The 19,381-nt window shown below is 43.0% G+C and overlaps 1 protein-coding gene across 2 annotated transcripts in view; it reads right to left on the reverse strand.

Moving 5' to 3' along the window:
- Window positions 1–2,491: 2,491 nt before the first annotated feature.
- akt1 (v-akt murine thymoma viral oncogene homolog 1) overlaps window positions 2,492–19,381 on the reverse strand; it is a 36,350-nt gene continuing 19,460 nt past the window's right edge. For both annotated transcript variants that reach the window (XM_061082785.1, XM_061082786.1), the window contains exons 3-14: window positions 17,748–17,876; window positions 15,633–15,744; window positions 15,186–15,312; window positions 14,146–14,277; window positions 13,950–14,015; window positions 12,659–12,727; window positions 12,414–12,539; window positions 10,472–10,600; window positions 6,432–6,646; window positions 6,248–6,335; window positions 5,922–6,024; window positions 2,492–4,510 (exon numbers count right to left, since the gene is read on the reverse strand). In XM_061082785.1, coding sequence (XP_060938768.1) covers window positions 4,431–4,510; window positions 5,922–6,024; window positions 6,248–6,335; window positions 6,432–6,646; window positions 10,472–10,600; window positions 12,414–12,539; window positions 12,659–12,727; window positions 13,950–14,015; window positions 14,146–14,277; window positions 15,186–15,312; window positions 15,633–15,744; window positions 17,748–17,876 — 1,376 coding nt within the window. In that variant the 3' untranslated portion in view covers window positions 2,492–4,430. The remainder of the gene's footprint in view (window positions 4,511–5,921; window positions 6,025–6,247; window positions 6,336–6,431; window positions 6,647–10,471; window positions 10,601–12,413; window positions 12,540–12,658; window positions 12,728–13,949; window positions 14,016–14,145; window positions 14,278–15,185; window positions 15,313–15,632; window positions 15,745–17,747; window positions 17,877–19,381) is intronic.

The following is a 19,381-nucleotide window of genomic DNA, read 5'->3' on the forward strand; positions in this document are numbered from 1 at the left end:
CACCAGTTGTTACATTATATTAAAATATGTCTATATGTTTATTTAAATGCATCCTGCACAAGGGCCTTCTCAGTCTGTCTAATTCTCTGCTCCCATTTACATCCCAACAAAAACTCTACTGTCAGATGTGGGATGTTACATGAATCCACATAAGCGTGATCACCGCTGGATGGCGCTCTAGTTCCGATTTACCACGTATATCTCCAGCACAAGTAACATTTTTTAAAGTGAGGGCCATTTCAATTCAGCCACAGTGTCTTTTATATTAGCTTCCCATCGTCCCCGTTCATCCCTCCATTCATCTAATTCATCCCCCTAATGTTTTTGCTTTAGTAGTAAGTTAAAGATTAAATAATTAAAGGGAGAAAAAGTATTTCCTCCTGTTTTTGTGCGTATAATGATGTGAAGAAATACAAAGACAATTTGCTCTGTACTGTATCTCTGTTTCTCCTCTGCCTATAATTTCCCCTTTTGTGACATGTAAATACATTTTTCTTGCAGTAACAGAAAGGAAGTGCAGTGAGTGAGGATCAATCAAGCTGAAAAGTCCATGAGCACAGCTGTCTGTTTACAGCTGATCCTGCACTCTTACATCTGGGACAGAAGAGAACAAAGATGAATATTTCTCTATAGTTTAAAGTACAAATATACAAGATAACAAGAGTATCACAATGCAATGTAAGAGGGAAACAGAAGGGACATGCTACTGATTTTGAGTTGCAGACATTTACATTATAAACACGTGTGTCTGGAAAAAAATCCTTTTACTTTCTATTGTGATTTCTTTAGATTCAAAAAGCATATTTCAACAGGAGTACTAGTGCCTAACTTGTGTTATTCACTGTATATTTAGATATAAATAACTCTATATTTTGATGTAACACTGTAACAGGAAATATTTATGCATCTAGTGCAAAAAAGAAGATGTGCTCTGGCTTGCATGCTGCTTGTGAGTGACACTTTCTCCACGCAGCACAACACTACATCACCCACGGGAGGCCGGTGGCAGATCTGCAGCCCCAGCTCTGTGGTGAGTGTTGGCCAGTGCAGCTGGAGTCAGGTGAGGCATGGTTGTCAGGTGAGCCAAAAACCTCGGTCCCGCTGTGTGGCGCTGTGCGTTGCAGCTTGCCCGGTGACAGACCGGTGTCAACATCTGCTCCAGAGACTGTACCATCTGCCCGAGGGCCCAGGGGACACATCTCTCCCCGTCTCAGACCAGCTGCAGGGCCCCACACGTGGACCTGAGCAGTCCTGCAGAGGCGGAGAGCAGGGCCAAGACACCGTCACAGCCTCTGAATGCTGGAACACATCTCACACACGCTTTGCTGTGTTTTGTCTGCAGGGTGTGATCCCAGTCTGGTTTAGAGAAACAATGTTGACTCTCACATTAGCGCCAGAGGGGAAACGCCCAGGCTACATATGTAAAGTATTTTGCAATGACATGTTTAATAAAGTATCAATACAATAAAGTTCAAATTATTGTTGCATAAAAAACACCCTGCAATTGTATGCCTCTCATATGTGGTCACCGTGACCTTTGACCACTATATTCTAATCACTTCATATTTGAGTGACTCTGGTCAAAATGTGTTGTGTGTTTTGTAAGGCGACTGTGACCTTGACCTTTGACCACAGAAACATAATCAGTTAATCCACCAGTCTCAGTGAACATTTGTACCAAATGCATTCTCAAGCATTCCCGATGCAAAAAAGAGATTTGTGAGGCCATCGTGACCTTTGACCACCAAATTATAACCAGTTCATCTTTTAGGGCAAATAAATTAAAGAAATTCCCTCAAGGTGTTGTTGAGATGGGTCGTACTAATAAGGGGGAAAAAAAGAGGAGGTGTGGGAGGAGGTGTTAATAGACCTTTGTGTGAAAATGAAAACATGGCTGCACAAGACATGGATATTATTATTTCCCATCACTCCTTGCAATCGCTGTTTAATAAACTAATAAACGTGTTTTTATAGACTCTAATCAAAGTCTCTCTGCTGCTCATTCAGCTCAATAATACTACAAACTGAAGGGCCCTTTGCAAGAAACTGAACCCCTAATATTGGCAGGACTTCAATCACCTATTTATTGCACAATATCTCATTCAATTTAAAAACAAAAATGAAGAAATAAAATACAAATTTAAATTAAATTAAAAAAATTTAAAGTCAGCTTCCCTTTTTAAAATTAAATAAAAAATAAATAAATAAGAGAAAATAAATGAAAAGTCAATTTTCACCACTTTCTAATTACCTGCAAATTTTGGTAAGATTGAGCATGTTAAAGCTCTCAAAAAAATAATAATTTGCCTGAAAAATAATAATAATAATCCTTACAATTTCAATAGGGTCTCACTGTCTGTCAGTGCCTGTCAGTGCTTGGGCCCTAATAATGGGTGAGATAATTCTCAATGTGAACCCCAGAGCTCCAGTCCCCCCCAAGTGGTAGAGATAATGGTTTCACCTTCACAGTAAAAGATGAGTGGACACAGTGTATTGTTAAGACCATTTTATTTCAGCAATTTGAAAGAGACAAGTAAAAACAGTGTACAAAGTTTATATTATTTGTTTTACTAAAGCTGGTGTCCTCAGTCTCAGGAAAAACGGGAGGGCAGGTACAAAACAAAAAAAGTTGAAATAAAAAGTATAAAATGCATTTCCCTATTTTCAGAAGGTGGCAGCAAAGGGTGAGTGTGCATAGGAATAAGTAACAATCAGATTGAAAAAAAACAAAACTGAACAAGATGTTTGCAAAATGATTGAAAGTGAACACAAAAATCGTAAAAACCATTACATTCAATAACGTATGATGCACTTTTGAAAAATGATTATCTGTCATCGTAAAAAATACTGAAGCACTTTTGGAAACCTCCTTGTACACTTTGAAATAATAATAATAAAAAAACCAAAACAGTTTCGTCCCATGAGTCTCAGTTTAGCCTTGGCCGTCTGTAAAAAGGGGAGAATCATTCAAACAAAGTTTTATTTGTTTTTTTATCCACATTTGAATTTACATTATAAAAGAAGCTAATTTAGTCTTTACCAACCATAAAGTACAAATAAAGAGTCCAAATACAATCATTTTAGGGCAGCAAAGTGCATATTATTGGCACAGTAAAACTCATTTTAGTCGACGCTGGTCTCATATAAATAAACTCAGAAGCTCGTGAAGGGGGCGGCGATCCCCCCCCCCCGAAAAGAAGCAACTCAAAAAGATGACTGTGTGTGTGTGTGTTTACCCCCGTAAAGCCCAGTTTTTTTAACACAGTATTCCTAAAGAAGTGTATTTTGTTTAAGTGACCTCACTGAGGCTGCAGCGAATGCACTGGGTGGTGGAGAATAATAACAAAAAAAAACACCCAATACTGTTCTGTACATGGAGGAGAACCCAGAGGAGAAGAGTTTCTGAGCGATGGCCCCGTCTGCAGCAGAACGTCCAGATATAAAGGCATCAGGAACTATAAGCACTTAATTCAGGGAGGGAGGGGGAGGATTTATTTGTTACGCTGACCAGGAAACTGTGAAGGGAGGAGGTCTGTCTCTCAGGGACTTGGATGTTTGAACAGGTAACAACAGGCGTCCTGGGCAGGCCGGCCTTCTACCTTAATGATTAATCACTCTGCATTCTCTGCGTGTCTGTCACTCCTCACATCAGACCGTATTGCACAATTGATTGATCAGACCCATCCAGTTGCGGCGGGATGACGATTCAACAGACCGACTGACTGGTGGAAGAGTTTTCCATCGAGTAAGTAGAAACGTAAAAAAGAAACAGAAATTCCTCTCCTCTCTTTAGGAGAATCAAACATGCAAGTGTGCAGAAAGGTTGACTTTATTTTGATACGGTACATTCATGTTAGAAACCGGAAATGTCTCGGTCTGTCTGAATGCTGTTTGAATTGGTCAGAAGTCGTAAAGAGGAAACTACCCGCTCACACACAGACCCTCTGCTCACATGGTGGTTTTGGTCGACAGTATGCCTGTTTCTGTTTAAAACTGTCAAATATGTTTGCTATAAAATGGTCCAAATGGTCAAAATTTATAGCAGTGGCCTAATTTGTGCATAAAGATACATTTCCCATGTTATTATGGTGTATGGACGCCTGCTCAGTATACAGCATAACAACCAGGAAATGCAGGATAGTGTTAACTCTCTCTCTCTCTGGGATCGGTCTTCAGAGGCCACGCACAATTACAATGGTAACATTGGTGTTTTTGTATCTCCTCCTCTGTAAATCACACAACTTTCAGACGGGAAGAGTTGCATCCAACGACGGCATCTGCAGACAACGCTGGGAGGGCCGGGCTGTGTTCGTGCCCCCCCGGTGTGTTTTTCGAGAGTGCAGTCGGGCGGGTTGCTGGGCGAGGTTGAGTGGGGTGGGGTGGGGGGGGATAGGGCGACGGTGGGACCAGAGGAATGTTTTGAGAGTTGTTCAGGCCGTCCCGCTGGCAGAGTAGGAGAACTGGGGGAAGTGGGGTCTCTGCTCGCTGTCGAAGGACTCCATACTGTCTTCTGTACGGGACAGACAGGAAGAACAGTTAGCATAGCTTACATGACAACATAGAGCATCGGTTTACTTCTCTTTAATTCTCCCTTTAACATATCTTTCTAATAAACCACTGAAATGACAAGTGAGAGGTGGATAGACAGTTTTAAAGGCAAAATTAGGTTTTATATAATTTCATGAGGTGTTTTGTATAAATGGATTGAACAGAAATAGAAACCAACGTCTCAATTGATTTTTTGGATAATTACAGTATATATTGATTTAGTCCGCCCTCTCTCGAATGTATTTATATCAAAGTACTGCATTTAATTAACTTGTGGTCTGCAGGTACAGCTGACTCGAGACCTTATCAAAATGAAAATCATTATCACAATTATATATATATGATTCTATAATGGCTGCTGTTATTATTATTAAGATTATTATATCTATAAGTTGTTTAATCATCTTAGGTACACAGATGTTTCTGGTCTCTCCCATTTCTCTCCGTCAACCTACCGGTCAAAGCAGATGGCCGCTCACACTAACTCTGGGTCTTTTGAATTCCTGTTACTATGTAAAGTGCTTTGAGATAACACACGTTGTGAGTGGTTTTATACAAAAATAAACTAAATGTAATTGAATGCAAACTGGGATACTGGATTTAACTGGACAGGTTTTAACTATATATCTGAGTTTAAGCACTTGTTAAATTCGATCATAGTAGACGCAGTGTTTTGAACTAACTGTTGAATCAGCTAGAAACCACCATAACAGCATGTTATAGAGTTTTATTTTCACTGTTAGAATTTAACAGTGAATGCTTTGTATGCTTGGACGTTATATCCTCATTGGTTAGTGAGACTTTTTTTTAATATATTTTACTATCTCCCTGTAACCATGTATTCTCCACAGATAGTGGCTATCAAATGCATTTGGTTACATGGTGAGGTTTGTGGCGCTGGCTCTCCAGTAGAGGGCAGACTGCTCCCAGGGGAGCTACATAAGCCCACAGAATGTTTTTTTTAATATTTGAGGAATATTTGTGTCCAGATGGGAAAAACCCAAACTTTCTGAGTTTTAATTGTTTCTCTCATGAACCTGACACTTGATATTTTAATGTAAAATTGAAATTAAAGGATATCATTATTTTATTTTTTAATAACTACGATCTAATTCAGTGACACTGACTTAAGTAAGCAATATTTCAAGGATCAGTGGTTGAGTAACAAAAATAAAGTTTGCGTTCTGTCTGAGTGAACTGAAAGTGTAATCTCTCATTTTTAATAAAGCCTCATGGGGAGGGAAATGTATCATACAAGTTTGATGGCAATTCATCTTCAGTCCATTTAGCAGGTCTCCTGTCACACGTTGCTATGAAGCACCACTTGATGGTTTGATATTCTGTTTGTCTGAGTGTCTGAGTGTCGGTCTTACCTTGTCCGGGTGGAGTGATAGTGATGGTCTGTGCTGTGAACTCCTCGTCAAAATATCGCGTGTCTGTTTCCGAGGTAACTTGAGGCTTAAATGGCGGGACCAGCTGTTGGAGAGGAGACAAGACAAACATATCAGCACATCTGCACAGTCCCTGAGTTTGGCAACAGTTGTCGGTCTGATGATAATCGGTATTGTCTCGGCTGTGGCTCTCTGAGTGACGTAACTTTATTGATCCCTTGAGGGACGGTTGCTATCTGAGTTGGGAGTCTGGCAATCACAAGAGAATGAGTGAGAAACATGGCGACACGAAGATTTGAGAAACCGACCTTCTTCTCGTAAACATCCTGCCATTCGATTGCCGCGAAAAACTTGTGCTGCATGATTTCCTTGGCATCGTCGGGCCCTCCACCTAACCTGGAAGACACAAAAGAAAAAAACTGTTTAACCACTGCACTGACTCTCAGGTTTGTGATCTGCTACAGGAGAGGAAGGGTGGCGGATGTTGCTCACCTCTGCATGGGGTCTTTCTTGAGAAGGCCAGAGAGCAGCGAGCGGGCTTCGGGTCCGAGCGTCCGTGGGAAGCGGATGTCTTCCATGAGGATGAGCTCGAACAGCTTCTCGTGGTCCTGGTTGTAGAAAGGCAGCCGGCCGCACATCATCTCGTACATCACCACACCCAGACCCCACCAGTCCACAGCACGGCCGTAGTCGTTGTCTTCTAGCACCTAGGGGACGAGGAAGGGGGTGAAGGTTTATTCAGTGATCTTGAGCTATTCTAACTTCTTGCTGAGGGGGAATAGAATTAAGGTAATCCATTATTTATGATACACTTATCCATCCATTAATTAAATATCTACAACTCTTGTCCTTTTGACGGTTGAGGGGGCAGTTTGAGCTAATCCCAGCTGTCATTGGGCGAGAGGTGGGGCCACCCTGGACAGGTCACTGGCGCACCAAAGGGCTAACATATCAACATAAAAAACAACCATTCACAAGGGAAGGAGCCAGAGTACCTGCAGAAAACCCACACAGACACGGGGAGAACATGCAATCCCCACACAGACGGACCCAGGTTGAACCAGAATCCGAACCAGGAACCTTCTTGAGGCAACAATGTCAGTGGCGAAAATCTCTAACCCTGAGTGAGGTGAAGAAAAGCTGATATGATTCAAGCAATGAGCTTGTGTTTGGGCATTACAACGTTGTGCAGACAGCAGCTCTTTAGGCCGAACCCTAAAGCAACTGGGTTGCCCCCATCACCCCACCCACCCAACAGAATCATCTGCTCTCACCCACTGGTCTGGGCTGTTGAGGCAGCCACAGCCAGCACTGACTCACATCTCACATTAGGAGCTGGGATAGAGTTTCCCCTGGAGCCCTGCATATTTAATCACCGCAGGCCTCTCCACACATTCATAGACACAGATCAACAAGCAGCAGAGGTGTGCGTCACTTCAATAAGCAACAGTGTGGCAACAAACACACACTGGGGTCTTGGAAACAAACAGGTTCATGAACACCACCAGAGTTAGAAAAATATTTAGTCTTATCATTTCCATAGGATGACTTTTCTTGGCAGTTCTTACCGAGAAAAACTTATCCGGTGCTGTGCTCACTGAACAGTGCAACCTGTTGCATGACTAATGTGCTGCTGAGCAGAGTTGTCCCAAGGTCTCTGGGGACATGTACTGGATTCTACCTTGCCAAGCGGATGTTGAAGGTGAAATCAAGACAAGGAGAACAGTCTGTTCTCTCAAACCTCCAGCAGCGTGATGCTAAGCAATTTAGACCTAAAAATAGACGCTTAGGCAAAAAGACGTGGGCGGATTAATAGAATGAGATATGGACACAACAGTGCACAGGCTGAGAGAGGGTCCTGGAAAACAGATGGACGTGTCCGTAAAAGGTACAAAACTACTGTGTGTGCATGTGCACGCAGCTGTGCATGTGTCTGTGGGCACTTGTCCTGGCGCTGCGGTGAGTGGTGAGCATCAAGGAGGAGGACTAGGAGGGCAGGGGGAGTAACGTGAAGCCGGTGTGGGGCTAGGATTACTGGGCCGGCTCTATTTCCAGCGCTGCTGTCGTGTGATTCACACCGTGCGACAGCTGGGCCTGCAGCTGCCCCATATATGTAGAAGAGCGCCACAGCTGTGAAGCTGCCAGGAGCGCAGGAGCCAAGCTCATCCCTCATATACGTAACCAGGACTTCTTTCCTCCCTGCCTGCCTCCCTGTCTGCCTGGGCCCCAGCCCCAAATACTGTTACACTGCCCCAAAGGAGCACACACAGGGGGAGGAGAGAGGGAGGAGAGAAGAGAGGATAAAAGCACAAACACTTGCTGCTGCTCCGGAGCTGCACTCTGTACACTGCACTTTTTTGCTCACACTGACAGCCATTAATCTTCAAAGCTTGTGAATCCAGATCAGTTTCAGTGGCTAGATTAAACCTGTCTGCATTTTTTTTAACAGATTCCCTAAAAGCCAATTCCCACAGCCAATAATGATTTCTTCTTGTAACTGCTTAATAAATGTGACAAAGTGAATTTGTCCCTCTCCTTCCTCCAGAGGGAAACTGGTCGGGCCTTTTTTCACAGATTGGGTCTCTCCTCCCTCTCCCTCTCTCTCTCTCTCCCCCTGCTCTGGGTGGAATATTCCCAGACGTTACAGCATTCCTGTGCAGCACACACAACAAGGTCATTGTTTACTGCAGAACAACCTGTAACACTGCCTGGCCCGCACTCCATAGAGAAGCTCGCCAGCGACCCTGTTGCCATGGTAACGCCCCCTGATGTCTCCCTGCTCTCTGCTGTGGAGGCTGGAGGTGTCATCGACTGTGCTTCTCTGTGGAGGAGCAAAGTGGGCTGGGGAGAGCTCGGCGTGGACAGGTGGAGGACTCAGGAAGAAAAAAAATTAAGGGTTTATACAAGTGCAGAGAGTAAACTGCTTTTTTTTTATGTTAGTCCAGGTGTGGGGAGATAAATATTCACATACTAGGCCAGCGTGAATGGCCTGGTGCTGATGACTGACAGGTATGTGTTGTGAGGCAGTGGGATTGTGTGCTCTAGCTCTGCCCAGGTCAGGTGAAGCATCCCCTGGGCAGCAGTGGGAGCTGTGGTTCTCCTTGTGCCACACAACAGCTGTAAGCAATGTTTGTTTTCTCCTTTTTTCACCCCCCCCCCCCAGGGGCAGAAGCTCACATTTCCTGAGGCGCTGCCAACCAATAACCCCCTCCTCTCAGAAACAAAAAATTCCAAATGGAGGCTAAAAACAACGATGCGGCAACTGTGTCAACACGGACACCATTCTCCCGGAAAACATTTTTATGGCAACAGGCAAAGGGGCTCGTACAAACACTCACGCACACACACACACACACACACACACACACACACACACACACACACACACACACACACACACACACACACACACACACACACACACACACACACACACACACACACACACACACACACACACACACACACACACACACACACACACACACACACACACACCGTACTCACAATGGAATATCGTGTTACACGGCCCACTCCAACACTTGTCATACCTGCACGCAACAGGGAGACGCCACACCCATCCCCAAACAGCAAACACGAGAGCAGGCTGCCTTGCCCTCGGCACACGGCACACTCATTAACTCGACTTTAGATGGAGATTAGAAAGGCATTCTGGGACAGCTGCCCTTTCTTCCACATGCTTCTTATCCACTGTGGTCAGAGAACACATACTGCATGCTAGACAAGGTGCTGTGCAAATACTGTTGTAATATTAAAGTGCCCAATCAATGTAGAACACACACATGCCATATTAAATAAACTTCTGTAAAGCTGTGATAGTCAGCAGCCTCAGCTTTGCCCCCCAGCTCATCCCCACCCACCATCCAACTTTTTAGAAAATTTGGTTTTCTATGGGTGTTTATCTGCAAATCCTTTAATTCGATCTTAGCCTCTCCTCTGATTGGCTGACTGAACTGTTCTTGCCACAGCTCCAGAGAAAAGCACAACGAACCTGTATCACATACGCAAATGTTTCAGTGGCAAACATTTTCCTTCACGGACAATATGTGCAAGCAAGGGGGCAAATAAAACATTCGTTGCTTGAGGAAACGCAGCATGGCTTCACGTGGAGTTCGACTGAGGTGAACTTAGACCCGTGATATCCACTACACAGTTGTACATGAGACATATAAAGCTACATTAAAATGTTTTTTGGTACTTAAAAGCAAAAATCTTATGCTAGATTTTTTCCTGTTATTTTTCAAATAACTAAAAAAATACAACCAAATATATAGAAATTGAAATGTCAATTTGAATGAGGATACATTTATCAGGCTCTAACAAAAACACCAGAAAGTGTAGACCATGGGACCTTTAAGTTGTTCTGTTGGCTCAAGGTGGCAAATCACTTAGCTTGTTGGATTCTCCTTTGATTTAGCAGTGATCTCTTCACACCTACAGAGAACTGACTTTGACGTAAGATAGGAATATATAATTATTTTTCACAGAGAAAGAAACACTTCTGTGGTTACCTCAGGTGCGAGGTACTCTGGCGTCCCACAGAACGTTTTCATGGTGGCACCATCTACGATCCCCTCCTTACACAGACCAAAGTCTGTGATCTTTATGTGTCCATCTTTGTCCAGCATGAGGTTTTCCAGCTGAAGAAAACAGGAAGAAGAATCAAATCAGATGAAGATGTAAAACAAGTCAGTGGCTCATGGGAATTAACAAGAAAATAATTGTGGGAAGCTGAAGGGAATATACATTTACTAATCTACAAAGAAACAGGCTTCAGCACTCAATATAATAGGAATCATAATATCCTAAATAATAAAGCACGGTTAAAGTGAATGACACATTGTTGCTTCCCATCTGACGAGGAGTTTAAGCTTTCTCTCATGTTTGTATACTAGTGCACTGGCCACTTGCAATGTGCCTCTGGGAGCTTGGGTTGTGTTCAACCAATTTGCCGCTTTCCTGAGAGAATCATACAAACAACATCACATTCAACCCTGTACTTCTTTGGATCTCAGCGATACACCTGCCATGACTTAGTAATGTCCCCTCTCTGCTGCACTAATAGTGACAGGGTGACAGCGTAGAGGGTAACTGGGAAGACAATGCACTTCTTAGGCTCTTCACTAATACACTCACAGCCTTTGAAGCCAATCAGATATAATCTCAATAAATACACAGTGACAGAGATTCCTTTATATATAGTTCGATAAAGAAATGGATCTTCATGTGCAAATGACCTAACTAACCAATCCATCCTGGGGATTTCTTCAGTTGTACAAAAATGTAACAAGGTAAAAAAAAAGTCATTAAAAGTAGAACAAGCCTATGTTAGAACCATGAGTTCAATGAGAAAACTCTGACTCTTTCAGCCTTTTTTGACATGCTAACTTTTCTGTCTAAATCTAAAAAAAATGTTAAACCTATTTTGTCTTTTGTATTTCAGGCACTTCCACTTAATGTACAAATAAAAACATTTGAATTTACACAAGTAAATTTAAATCTGCCTAGTGAACTGAAGTACAGGCAGTGACCTAATGGCCTAAAGGATGTGCATCATGCAGTGTCATGACTTGAGGCTGCATGGCCTTTTAATATCGGCCTGTCCTCCCTCCCCCCTCTCTCAGTTAAAGTCACCTGGCAGCTGTAGCTCACACGTGGCCAGCAGCGCCCGGCTAGAGTCAGCACATCCTCCATTCCTGCTACCCTGGCATTTTCAGGAGAACCCAAGCAGGCTGGGAGCCTGCCTCGTAAACCCCAAGGGACAGAGGGAGGGAGCGAGTGCTGTGCTGACCTGGCTGGTATAGTTTTATCAGCTGGAAGTAGGAGGCCCACAGATGCCACTGCAACACTGATAACCCCCTATAGTCCTCCTAAACCCAATCATGCCCTATCAGTCTGCAGCAGCCATCTTTGATATCATCTTGAAGTGAGAATATAAATAGATTAATGTTGAAAAAGAAGGAGCTGAAACCTGGAAACTCTTTTATTCTCTGATTCTTAGCAGATGTGGATATCATTTACTCCCTGCTAACTAACAGTGTTTAATTGCCAGCTTATAACATGACGTCATTCACAAATCACTCCCCCCACCCCCCCGACAACACTGTATGCGTACTATAAAGGGAGGCCGTGGCGATCTGTTTCAAGAGGACTGGAGGTTATTTCTGCCTAACTGCAGTTAGAGTTGACCGGGCCAAGCCTCCCTCCAGCTGCAGTGAGGTCGGGAGACCGATCTGGAGGAGGCAGATCAATAAGACCTGGCCACTGCAACTGCTTTGGATGGAGGCAAACCCTATTTATATCCTGCCAGGGGAGTAATGAAGGGAAGGGAAGGAAGGGTGTGTGTGTATGTGTGTGTGTGTGTGTGCGATGTTTGTTTGAGTTTGAATGTGTGTTGGGGGGGTGCAGCAGCAAAAGAGGCTGACAGCGAGGATGAGAGAAAGTCCCTTTTACCTTTAGATCTCGATAGACCACGTTTCTTTCAGAATGAAGGTAGTCCAGCGCCGACACTATCTCTGCACCGTAAAACCGTGCCCGCTCCTCCGAGAACACCCGGTCTCTTGACAGGTGGAAGAAAAGCTGAAGAGAGAGAAACAGGGGAGATTGACAATAACGATAAAGAGGACCAATGAAGAGAGAAAGACTTGTTCAAGACTATTTGCAGATGTGCGATTGCAGTAATGGTTAGAATGGTTTACCTCTCCACCATTGGCATACTCCATGACGAAGCACAGGCGGTCATGTGTCTGGAAGGAGTATTTCAATCCCTGCCGACAGAAAAAAAACAACTTTCTAAGTTGAACATGGTGATGTTTCCAGCAAAGTCAAGAGGAAGATGTCCTCTAAAGCAACACTATAGGTAGATTTCATACCTTGAAATAACAGCTTCAAAATCATTTGATGGTACACACATGTGTAATAGGAGAATGGCATACGTGTCTTTGTTAGAGCGCTCCCTGGACAGCTGGAGCTGCACTATGTAACTCTGGTGTACCGTGCTGAAACAATACAACCTGCTTTACAGCATAATTCACACACTATCCATCTATAAGAAACCCTAGTGGCCATTCTCAGTACGGACATAATGGCAGACCTCTGAGGGAACTGTCAGAGGAAATATAGAGGAGGAAAAGAGAAAGGGAGCGAGTAAGAAACTGAAAAATAATAAATATCAGAGCTAATGGCAACTTTGGCTTGTTTGCTATGTTGTGCTGATCTGCTTGTTTAACGTTTGGCTGTGTAAGTCAAGTTGTTGACTCGCTAATCTATCATCATAATTTCATTTCAATAGATATTTGAGACTCGGATATGGATAACTGCGTCAGCTACTTGCTTGCGGCGTTAGCTTGTATGCTACTGTTCTACTGATTGCATTAATCAGATTATTTGGCCTCAAAAGATGCTGGTTTCTTCTCTGACAGCTTGCTGTGCATGGGGAGGCTCAGATCGATACTCGTATTTAAAACAGTGAATTAGGCATTCCACCTGTAGGGGGAGCTTGAGTATACCCGAGAGCAAGTCTAGCATTGTGTTGCTTTTAACCGTGGAGTTTAACGTAACTTGGAACATTTCGAACCTTGTTTTGCACTTTTAGCTACAAATTCAACACAACAATCAAATGAAAAGCGAAATATGAAAAACGTCAGCACAGTGTGTCCAGTGTGCTGAGGCTTTTTAACAACTGCTGTGATGCAAACACGGGTCCACTTCATTGCACTGAGCACATGCATTAAGTGTTGCCTCCCCCCACCACTTGTACCTAACATTTTGGAGGAGCTTTTCAATTCAAGACTCAGAGTAAGGGTTAACAGATAGAAAAGAACGTCCAGTGTTGCAGAGTGCCTTTGTAAGAACAGCACTTCAGAACATTCCTGGTGAAAATGCCCTTTTTCTTCTTAAAGGATGCTGCTGGGTTGTGCTGAAGAGGCTACAGAGGATTTCTGTGAGTTAGAATAAGGTTTGGTTTAGGTATATGGATGAGCTCCTTACTGTCAAGAACGGATGCTTTGAATTCTGGAGGACTCTGTTCTCTGTGAGTGTGTGCGCCACTTCATCCTGGAAAAAAAAAGCCACACAGTGTTTGTACAACTCCCACAATGGCTAAAGATGTAGCTATCAGTCACAGCACACACCACTGATGTCCCCCTCCCAATAGTGTTTAACTTGCTCAATGGCCCCCACTCACTTTTGCTACGATCACTTCCTTCTTTAGGATCTTCATGGCGTAGTAGCGTCCTGTGGCCTTCTCCTTTACCAGGATAACTTTGCCAAAAGTGCCTTTTCCCAGGAGTTTGAGGTATTCAAAGTCATGCATAGTCTGGAAGGCAAGAGGAAAGAAGGTGGCATCTGGTTACAAACAGAAGCATGAACAAACCTCATCCTTTAACTAGCCAGGAAACACAATCCGACTGACAACAACACAAAAGCGGTTAAGGCACTATTTCACCTACCGTGCAATTTCCATTCCTCTAATGGTTTGGCCTATATGTGGTTGTGTCTCAGTTAACCTCTGACCCTGGCACTCAGGAGAATGTTGAAAATGGTTGTGCGAGGGACATCCAATCCGGTGGCCTTGGACCTTTTTGTCATGACATGTTTGGGGGTTGTGAAAGAGGGTGGACATGCTATCTGGTGCTAAGCCCACCACGGCTGATGTTGGGGAAGTAGAAGGTAGTAGGTTGGCTGAGGTGGTTTAAATGCAAATAAAGCAGAGTAGGGTGGCAGAGAAGATAAATGCTCAACCTGGCGGAGAAGGACATACTCAGGGAGAGGAGGCATAAAGGTGTTGGAGCTTTTCATTTATGGGAAACATAATTCTGACAAAGTGTAATCTCATCTCATCTTGATGACATTTTTATCAGGCAACGAACATGAAACTGGAACAATACCGAAAAGGCTGGATGAAAAGGAGATATTCTTTTGAACTTTTGCAGAAAAGAAGGGAGGTGGTGTCAGTTTGATGAAAAACATGTGATTTCTGCAGAGGAATTCATAAGCTCTGCCTCTTGCATGCTGCATCCAGGTGCCAACTCTCGCCCGACTGTTCCTATTGTTGTTAACGCATCTGGCATTAACAATCTCATTCTACATTTTCACATGTGAAAGACAAACTCTGGAAAAAGTCCAGACTCATTTTATGGACATATTTTAGGAGTTTGTGTTTGAAAAAAAACTTTAGTGTGAGGACAACATAGGAAACAACAGGAAAGCATGATTTGTCCGTACCACTTTTAGTCTAGGTTTGGTAAGGTAGACCTCCATGTCCATGGGGTCTGGAGAGGAGTCCATCATCTCCTCCTCTTGTTTCTGCAGACCTTCAGCCACTGTCTGGATGGCTTTAGTCCATTCTTCCCTGAGGGAGACACGGGCAGCAGAAGAAAAAAAGATTACATCAGCCCATTTGCCATCATGCGAGCCCCGCAGCCCAATCACATAATTGTCTTCTTATCAACAGGAAGGCAATTTCAAGTGTGTGAGTTCTGCCAATAGCCAGTAGACCTTGTGCGAGTGCATAACAACGATTAAATGTGTATGTTTGTGAGTGTAAACCCACTTGTAAGGGGAAAAAAACTGACAATCTCTTAAAATGCTAAACTGTTTTGTAGCAACAGGAGAAAGTGTAAATGATTTGTGTTTTTGCTGTGAGCTGAGAGGTGTGTGCTCCTCGCTTGCCTCTCCTCAGGGGTCTCCACGTGGAAGGTGCGCTCGATGACAGTGGTCCACTGCAGGCAGCGGATGATAAATGTGTTGGGCTTGGGCCGTTCCGTCTTCATCAGCTGGCACTCTGACCACAGCAAGGGAGGGAGGGAGGAGGGGGGGAGGGGGGGAGAAAGACCAGTGTGTAGGGGAGCAGAGGGAAAGACAGACCCACAGTTATAGCCATTTATCTTTATTGCCACCCTAACAGACACTGTCGGCCAATTTGGAAAAGAACAGGTGCACTTTGGTGGAGGAAAACAACTCAGATCCTTAACTTGTCATCTTCTTTAAAACATTAAAATCTGCTAATATGGGTTTCTAATATCAAATCTGTTTCATGTTATTTAAATTTCAAATATGCTTAGACACAATGTGGAAATAAAACTATATTTAAATAAATAAGTCAAATTTACTATATTTATCAAATTGAAGTTTTGTTTTATTAAAACATTATGGGTAAACTTGCAAAGCCTGCAAATTAGTTAGGTCACACTTTAAACAAATGAGTGACAGTTTTACTTTTCCTTATTGATTTAACATTTTTAAAAACCTTTTTTTTTTTTTAATTATCTTACTTTTTTCAGGAAGTAATTGTCTTGTAAGCAGTTTCGTGAAACAATTCCTCACAGCAGTCTAATAACGGAATTTAGAAAGCAGAGATTTCCATCTGCACCTCCTTCGCATTAACATCTGTTCCCAAATGAAACATGTCAGCAAATATGTCAGAACGTGACACAAAATGGCCTCTGTCTGATAGATGGAGGACAGGCAAGTGGACCACCACTGAGATCCAACATGTCTCCATTGTGGGTGAATATGTAATCCAGCTGCAGTGGCTCCGTCAGCGGCTGACGCGCCATGTGCGTCCTCTGTGGCGGGGTTGTAGTGGTGACAAGAACCCAAAGCCACTGCTGATGGAGGCAAAGAGGCTCCGAACGCAGCCCAGATGAATACTTGAAATGAGGCGGCTAATAACCACGATAACTCAAGAGTGTCGGGGAGGAAACGTTTTGTTAAACAAAACAGTATGCCGTCTAATTGCTGTGTTCAGTCATCTGCACAGCTTATCATAGCAACTTTGTCTGATGTGAAGACGGACTGGGCACGGCTGCTCTGGGAAATGCTTCTGTCACAGTGCAGAAACAGAGAGTTTGGGGAAGACTAAAGCTGCTTCAGACCTGCACTGAACTGAACTTATTATCTCCAGACAATCTCCAGAGGTGCTTTAACGCAAATGTACAAGTGAAGTCCCCAGACATTCTCCTGAGTTCCTTCGGCCAGCTCCCAAGTTACAAGTCTGGATGATGTCCGAATGAGCTCATGTAAGAAAAGAGCCAGTGGGCATGTTTCATGACATTTCTAATATTTGATTTGAAGCAAACCTAAAAAAAAACGTATATCTTATACAAATGTCAAGAGAGCTTTTGGTGATAACAGTCAGTCGATGTGATTTCGTCAAAAACACATGATTTCAGCAGTCGAATGAATAAATCAAGTCCTGCGTCACCTCTCAACTGAACGCTTCTGAAATATCTGTTTAGTTGTGACACGTCTGAGCAGAGACTCTGCTGCGCCGTTGTTCATGTGTTAAAGTGAAACTCCCGAAAAAGACAGTCTGGACCAAATCATGCGGATATTATGTGGAATTATGCATTTCTGAAAATGGCTATACTAAGAAGAATGACATTCAGGTATGTTAATGTCAGGATACTGACATTTTACATGCACAGAGCTTTGCCTTGGAGCGGTGCTAAAAGAAAACCATAGTGAGGCTGCCGAGATAAAACTATAACTTAACGCTAATGTCACTAATCATAATCATTCATATTCATTCATAATGAAATAGAATAATAGAGTGATTAGATCATATTATAGGTGATTCACATTCATTCTATTACCTCATTGGCACTTGGCATGACTTTTGTTTTTTCCGTTAATAATGATGCAAAAGGCATACGAAATCAAAACAAGCAGGTGAACATATTTGTTAACCACAATGCAGGTAAAACCAGAACCAGGATTAAAACAAGAGTTAAACAAGCTGCCAAGAAACAGGAGGAGAAAGTTGTTTTCAAAGCAGATACTCACGTGCTACGGAGAAGTTATTTAAGGGGGTTTCCAGCTGGTCAGGATCTTGCGGTCGCTCCTTGTAGCCAATGAACGTACCATCGCTCTTCAAGAGAAAATATCTTGGCCTCCAGGTCTTGATGTATTCTCCTGATATGAGAAAGAGATTGAGAAAGGACCACTGAGAAACAGGAGGGCAAAATTAAACAACTCGTTACACAGTAATTGAGAGACCTCACACCGATGCACAACTGCTTTGTTTATATTGTGTTTTCATGATTAATGGCAAAGCGGTGTCGTTCCATTACTTTCGGTGTTAATTCCCAGAGCTGCAACCCATTTCCTGCAGTCTAATTACTATGCTGTGCAGTGGCGCTCCCTCAAATGACCATCTTGTCACCGTCTCTCTGTTGGTGTAGGTCAGCTGCACGACAAATGGTTGGTTGAGTTGAGTCGGGACCCTTTCTCTCTCCTGGTCTGTTCCCCTTCACTTGAAAGAGTAGACTCTGGGGTAACATTCAAACTCTCTGAAAACTTTCTCAGAACATTTCCTTGAACTCGTGAATTCAAATTTAAGATTCAATTTAATCAATGTTCCTAGGAAAAAAGAAAAGTTCTACTAAAGAAAAAGTCTTATTACAGTATCACAACAATTAAGCATCATCTTTCTATTACATTGTTGAACTACAGACAAACAATGAAAAAAGAACAGCAGCAGAATCAGAATAGTGTTTTTCTTAACTCCACACATTCTTCTTCCTGGTGTCTAGGTTACCCATAATGCAACTAGCCTGCAGACAGTTCAGTCTGATATTTGGGTGTCTTAAAGATGGACAACAAGCCGGCTCCCCAAAAGTGAAGCCAAAGCATCAACCTGACCGCCTGGTGGCTGGCTGCAGTATAGGTCATATGAACCGCCTTCTTCATGTTAGTGGAAGGGACATAGACATTTTATTAAAGTCAAACTATATGCCAAATATGATTTTCTCAAAGACAGTTTCTGTCATTTTAGGTAGTTCTTAAAATAGGGTGAACACTCAAGATAGACAACTGAGACTGGCTCAGGATTGGTCAAATGCACATATTGGTGAGACTTCCATTCAATATTCCATATTCCTTTTTATAAGTCTGTCAAACTTACTTTTTGTAATTCCACACCCACAGATTTTTCTTAAAATTTTCAACTTTGTAATCTTCAGCCCAAAGCAATGCTGGCTCAAGTGACACCACTTGAGGCCAATTTGTCAGACAAAAACCTTCATAACACTATTTTCCATTCATGCAGGAGTATTTGGTTGAGTTTCCCCTTTTACAATACGGATGCTGGAACTGTTAATGTCCTTCTATCCACCACAACTGCTTCTCTGTCTCTTCCCTATCAATTATTTTGTACCACCACCATCATGTTTGCCAAAGTTGCATCGATTTTTTCCAATAAAACTTTCCACAATTTCCCATTTTCCAGACAACACCCATAACCTCAAGCCACGCATGTCCGTCCCGTTCACTTACACAAAACCAGCAGCACACAAATAAAACTCTCCTAGGCAGACGAAACCCAATTTATTCCGGTGATGCTTCAGAAAATGTTGTGCCAGATGTTGTGCAGACGGGGGGAGAAAAAATAGCTTACATACCATAACAAGGCAGTGGCA

This window comes from Limanda limanda, chromosome 12 (assembly GCF_963576545.1).
Source record: "Limanda limanda chromosome 12, fLimLim1.1, whole genome shotgun sequence".
NCBI lineage: Eukaryota > Metazoa > Chordata > Actinopteri > Pleuronectiformes > Pleuronectidae > Limanda > Limanda limanda.